Source organism: Rhea americana, unplaced genomic scaffold, assembly GCF_003343005.1.
Source record: "Rhea americana isolate MKP2758 unplaced genomic scaffold, rheAme1 scaffold_341, whole genome shotgun sequence".
Classification (NCBI taxonomy): Eukaryota; Metazoa; Chordata; class Aves; order Rheiformes; family Rheidae; genus Rhea; species Rhea americana.
In genome coordinates this window covers 446,284-452,438 of record NW_028186470.1, presented here as the reverse complement: position 1 = coordinate 452,438, position 6,155 = coordinate 446,284, and the positions used below count along the sequence as shown (strand labels likewise).

General features: G+C 51.3%; 2 protein-coding genes across 2 annotated transcripts in view; one reads left to right on the top strand and one right to left on the bottom strand.

Annotated features, from left to right (window-relative positions):
• The window catches only part of GAMT (guanidinoacetate N-methyltransferase), a 3,484-nt gene extending 1,737 nt beyond the window's left edge, over window positions 1–1,747 (top strand). The window contains exons 3-6 of the mRNA XM_085311487.1: window positions 163–226; window positions 316–383; window positions 597–707; window positions 791–1,747. Coding sequence (XP_085167613.1) covers window positions 163–226; window positions 316–383; window positions 597–707; window positions 791–931 — 384 coding nt within the window. The 3' untranslated portion in view covers window positions 932–1,747. The remainder of the gene's footprint in view (window positions 1–162; window positions 227–315; window positions 384–596; window positions 708–790) is intronic.
• A 756-nt stretch (window positions 1,748–2,503) lies between these two features.
• On the bottom strand, window positions 2,504–6,149 carry NDUFS7 (NADH:ubiquinone oxidoreductase core subunit S7; the record flags this gene model as incomplete). Its single annotated transcript, XM_085311486.1, has 6 exons — window positions 2,504–2,705; window positions 3,347–3,435; window positions 4,446–4,492; window positions 4,575–4,754; window positions 5,536–5,653; window positions 6,034–6,149. Coding segments are annotated over 6 exons (648 nt in total), but the record flags the coding sequence as incomplete, so codon positions are not given.
• Between the last annotated feature and the right edge of the window lie 6 nt (window positions 6,150–6,155).

Sequence of the window (6,155 nt, the reverse complement as noted above, 5' to 3'; positions counted from 1 at the left end):
TGCCCCCCACCCATCCCCTCGCCATGTCCCCTCGCCGCGTCCCCTCCCCACATTTCATCCCTTCGCCACGTCCCCGCGCCCTGCCGTGGCCCCTCGTGTCCCCTCGCCTCGCCCGTCCCCTCGCCGCGGCCCCTCACGGCGTCCCCCTGCCCTCCCGCGCAGGTCGTGGCCCTGAAGGGCATGTGGGAAGAGGTGGCGCCGACGCTGCCGGACGGACATTTCAGCGGTGAGCCCCGCGGCGGCGGGCGGACGGGGGGGACGCCCGGCGCTGCCCGGGCCCCCGCTGAGGCCGCTCCGCCGCCCTTCTCCGCGCAGGGATCCTCTACGACGCCTACCCACTCTCGGCCGACGCCTGGCACACGCACCAGTTCGCCTTCATCAAGGTGAGGCGCCGCGGCGGGGCCGCCCCCATCCCCGCCGGGAAAGGGGAGGGTCGGGGGCTCCCGGCGGGTGCAACGGCGGGGAAAATAAATAAACGCGAGGATGGAAACTTCCCGAGCTGGGGCGGGGGGTGAAGAGAGAGGCTTTGGTCTGCGGAGGGAGCGTGGCCGCGGCGCCTTGCGCCGGCCCCCTCAGCCGCCCCGGCTCGCCGGCAGGACCATGCCTTCCGCCTGCTGCGGCCCGGCGGCGTCCTCACCTACTGCAACCTCACCTCCTGGGGCGAGCTGCTGAAGACCCGCTACAGCGACATCGAGAAGATGTTYGAGGTGAGGCCCGGGCTGCGGCGTCCCCGGGACGGGGCGTCCCRCCGCTCGCGCTCACTGCTCCTGTCTGCCTCCGCTGTCCGCAGGACACCCAGGTCCCCCACCTGCTCGAAGCCGGGTTCAAGAGGGAGAACATAAGCACGGCGGTCATGGACCTGGTCCCCCCCAAGGACTGCAGGTACTACTCCTTCCACAAGATGATCACGCCCACCATCGTTAAACACTGAGRGCCCTCGCCCTGCCCGAAACCGCAGAAGCAAACGCTGGCAGACAGAGGTTGATCATTTACACTGCAAGGAGGAGAAAAAGCTCTCATCTCCCTCGATGCTAACAAGAGAAGATTCAAACCAATTTATCTAGAGGTGGGGAGACAGCTGGAGGCGCAGGCCTGTGGTGCCCGGCCTTCAGCGGACCTCCTGGACAAAGGGACTCCAAGCAACCCGCCCGCGCTGCAGCACCCGCGATGCCCAGCTCCACCGCGGGAGCCCCAGGGCCGCTGCAGGTCCTCCTTTGCCACAGGGACCTTCTGGGCTCCCTGGGCGAAGATCTCACCCTTTTGGAAGAGATCCCAGGGACTCTTCCCAAAGTCCCTGAGACTGGCACAGCCCTTGGGCCTTGCACCAGTCTCCTTCTGCATCAGTTAAATTGCAATTGTCAAGAGCGTGGCTTAGAGCATTTGGCCAAAGGTGTTCTAGGACTAGTGATTTCCTGCAAAAAACAGATCATTTTAAAAAACTGAGGGTTGGCTTTCCACACAAAAGAAGCGGCAGTTTGGGACACTGCTGTTGGAGTCCTATGTTCCTGGAGCAACTCCCACCTGGAGTTTCCTGAAAGTTTTGGCTAAGGCCCATTTAAAACAATTTCTGATTCTTATTACCTTCTTGCAGTCTAATAGCGTATAAATGGTGTTTCCTGTCTGTACCCAGAAGAGATAAAATACTAATAAAATGGAATAGAATACACAACTGCTATTTAGTGCCATGTATTTCTGCCTTTCAAAAGTGCATGTGATTTTGTTCCTTGTCCAGGGCTGTGTGGAGTACAATACACTAGTCTTCTTTGACACATATAGCCCCTGTCAAGCTTTGGTACTGATTATTTCTACTGTACTAAGAAGTTGTACATTTATATTTATTAGTGATATTCTATTTTTTAAGCATTACAAATTTTCCTTGGTTACATTTGTAAAATGTAATTACTTTCATAATTACATTTATAAATCTGTACATTTGTAATACATAATTGAATTCAGGCAGCTGTACACACAGATGTAAGGGATTTATTAGATCTTTTGCAGGCATTATAAACAAAAAAGCAGATGGAGATAAGAAATGAGCTCAGGGAAACCTCAGGGTTCATCTGAATGTGCGTTGGTCTCACAACTTCCCTCGTAAAACAGCCTGGTTTTAGCAGACTGCACTTCATGATCCAGAGTGGGAAGGATCCCACACTTGCATTGCCTTTATCATGGAAAAAAAAAATTATCCTGGGTTCTCCAGCTACTAGAACAGAGCTGTCTGATCTACTGAGCGCCTCGTTACCAGAGAAATGGCAAAAGCAGAGGTCTCATACAGTTAACTCCTTCATACTTCTGCAAGTCTAGTCTTGAGGAGTTCAGCAGCCTACAATTCCTAACAAAGCGAAAGAGCAGGTTTTCCCCTTCTCCCCTTCCCTCACAGCTTATTCAGACCAGAAAGTGACACATGGAATGCTGACCAACTCTTGCTTTTCATAACTGAGTTTTTAAATAAGCTAAAACACTTTAGGTAAGAGCAATATATTAAAGACAGAAGACCATCTTAACCACATAGAGTTTTATTGGAAGGCTTGTGAAGAATAGAGATTTATTGTGCGTAAGACTGCAAGCAAGTGGACAGTCAGTGAGCAGGTCATAAATAAGTTACTATTTCCTGTACCAGATCTGAATCTTCTTCTCCCGCTTAATCTTCTTCTGAAGCTGCAGGATTCCATACAGCAAAGCTTCAGCAGTAGGTGGGCAACCTAAGAGAAAAAAAGAAAAAAAGGAAGCTTGTAAGGCTGCCAGCTGCACTGAATGACAGTCAGCAGAAGCAGAACTGACAAGTTATGGATTTTAACCCAAAGTGGGCTGTGATCTCTCTCTGGCTTCCTGTAGGTCACAGCTGGGAGTTCATAAGCAAGAGGGCTACAGTTTTAAGACTGAAGTGACAATGTTTTTTTGAAAAGATCCTTATAAAACATAGAAGTGCTTTGGTTTTAAGCAAGATGGTATCCTGCAGGAGACAGGAAAAAGTCTGTCTCCCTGACTAAGCTATAGCCCTACACTACATACAACAGTTACCAGCTACCAATATCACTAAAAGAACTTCACTTGCCTACCGGAAACCTCACGCAGAACTTAGTGAAACATCTGCAATTTAAGCACACAGTTTGAAACTAAAGTGATCTTTAAAAACTACTCCAAGGAGGATCAAAGTCATCTGTTAATTCACACTCTACCAGGAGGTTCTGCTTAGGAGCTGCTGCACCCTAAATCCACACCTGCACAGGACAGGACTCAAATAGCTCATATTCTCTCTCAGCTTTTCAGAGCCATAGTCCAAACATGCAAAGTTAGTTTCACCCCAGTTAGTGTCCTGGCACCCAGAAGTCATCCTTGATACCTGGCACATAGATGTCCACCGGTACAATGCGGTCACATCCCCTCACCACAGAGTAAGAGTAGTGGTAGTAACCTCCGCCGTTGGCACAGCTGCAAGAGACAGACAGATATCTCAGTGCAGCTGCATTTAAACGCAGCTCAGCAGCCTGAGGTGAAAGATTAGCAGAAGCCAAAGGAAATGCTAATCTGACATCCTCAGTTGGTTAGAGTGTGCTGCTGCTAACGCCAAGGTTGCGGGTTCAATCCCCGTATGGGCTACACTGAGGGTTGGACTAGATGACCTCCAGAGGTCCCTTCCAACCTTACCATTCTATGATTCAACGATCCAAGATGCTGTGAAAAAAGAAGTCACGTGATAGTTAGAGATTCTGTAGTAATAAATGAATTGAATGCCAAAATTACTTTGTGGCCATTCACCCCGAATGCAGAGCTGCATCCTCTTAAYGATACCTGGCTAGAAGACAAGATTTTAGACTCACAGTTACATTTCGAGCTGAGTCAAAACAGACTCAACCATTTCCATGCCTCTTATGAAACACAGATTCAGAGGGTCCTTCCTCCCCCCTGCAAAAMCAGTTCTTCTGCCACATCTGCATGGAGGGTTTCTAGAAGTGGGTATGGCCCCGGTGAAACAGTTGTCCTCTGCCCCAGTGGCACCATGAGACAAACAAGATGTCAGTTCCACTAGGCAAACACCATAGCTTCAAAGAGCTGGAGCTCCACGGAGCTTGTTTTAAGCTCCACAGCAGAAACAGTTTGAAAGCTTTAGCCTGAATGCAAATCCTGAGATTCTGGGAATAYTTGATTGTCTAGACTCTGACAGCTGCAAAAAAACACAGAATCTTTCACTGGGAAGAATTTACAGTTTGAAGAAAAGCACCGACATGACAGACRTTATTCTTGTATCCACCTCACTCTAATCAATGGGGAATCTTCACACCTTAGGTATAAGAAAGCCTCTTTATACAATTCAAGGAGCTGGAAATAMAAATGACAAACAGGTTCCCCTCACCTCCATCTTCCCACCCAAGTGCAGACACCAGATTTCTCCCACAAGCTTATGCAATAAGGATGGGCAATAGGGATGTCCTGGCACTTACCTTCCCATGGAGACCACGTAGCGAGGTTCCGGCATCTGGTCATAGACCTGCAGAACACACGTTTCGGACCGCTTTCCATTGGTATCCAGTCTGTGCAGCCATGCTCAAAGCATCCACCCTAACCCATACCTTCCGAAGAGCTGGAGCCATTTTGTTTGTCAGGGTGCCAGCCACGATCATGACGTCRGCTTGCCGGGGACTAGCTCGAAACACTACCCCAAAGCGGTCCATATCGTAGCGAGGAGCTGCCATGTGCATCATTTCCACYGCGCAGCATGCCAAGCCAAATGTCATTGGCCACATGGAGCTCTGGGGCAGGAGAGACCCGGGTTATGGGTAAGAACGCTCAAAGCGGGAGCTGAGACCCTGTGCAGGTAACTCACAAAATAAATAGCTTTCAGCTTTGATCAGTCAGGAAAAGAAACAAAACAAAAGAGAGAAATTTTAAGGTCTCTTTATTAAAGGTACCATAAATGAAAACAGTGTTTACCATTAAATGGGAGAATAAAAACCACAGCTTTAGGGAGCAGATCCTAGAAGGAGATAGGCGTGTAAAGAGATCTGTGTGTCTGCAGCCTCAGAGAGGCTAGGCACACACACAACCAGACTCTTCTTTACATCTGACAATACTGAGAGATAGCCACCCCAGAAGCACTGAGTAAGGACAGCAGTGACAGGAGAAGGCAAAACTCAGCTCAGCCAAAGCATTACTTTCCTCATGACTCTCCAGAGCACATTGGATTCAGTGCAGTGTCGCTTGTTTAACCTTTACCACCGCACACAGCGGCCTATGACAATAACTACATAAAACTGAGAAGCAACATTTGCTTATCACCAAAGGACAACTCTGTTCAGACAAGCAGCAAGCGCTGCTTTGTACCATCATTAAATTAAGAGTTTTTCACTCTAATATAGTACRCCCAAATGTCAACCTCTGGCCAAGAAACTCTGGTTATTTTCTTGCAGAGCTTGAAAATTTTTGAACCTATTTTTATCCTAAGGAGGAGGAGGCACATATCCATTTCCCACCAGCACCTCAGACACCAGATACCATTTCTTCTTCATGATCGAGACAGTTTCAGTGACTTACTCTTCGTGCCCAGTTGATGAGGTCGTCAAGTTTCGTGACGATATACTCGCCCCTGCTAGTAGGGACATAGGATTTTCTCTGGACAACAGCTGAGCTTTTTTGCTGGACTTGGGCAGGGCTGAAAACAAACAACATTCACAGGGTTGTCAGTCCGCAGTCACCGCGCGTGGCCGCAGAATGCAACGCGCGAGCCTCAGGGAGCTACGACCCCGCGGCGCCTCCGCGGCGCCTCGCTCGTGGGCGCCCCCGCACCCGCTGCTGCCCCCGCGGGGGGTGTTCGCAGCAGCCTCTCCCCGCGCCGCCCGCTGCCGCGGCAGAGGCCCTTCGCGCCGCACCCGCAGGGCGGGCGCTGCCCGGCGGGCCCGCTCCCGCGGCTCGCAGACTGACGACAGCCCGTTAATGCTGGTTTTTAGCGAGCGAGGCCGGGAGAAGGTTTTCCCCGCAGAAGTAACGCGCTGCAGCGAGCGCACGGAGCGCTGCGCGCAGAACCCGCGTTACCTGTCGGCGTCGCCGGCCGCCGGCGTCCCGTGGAGCAGCCGAGCGCGAACGGGCAGCGCAGCACCGGGCCTGCGGGGGAAGCAAAACCGCGCTGGGTGCCGCGGGCCGCGGAGCCTCCCCCC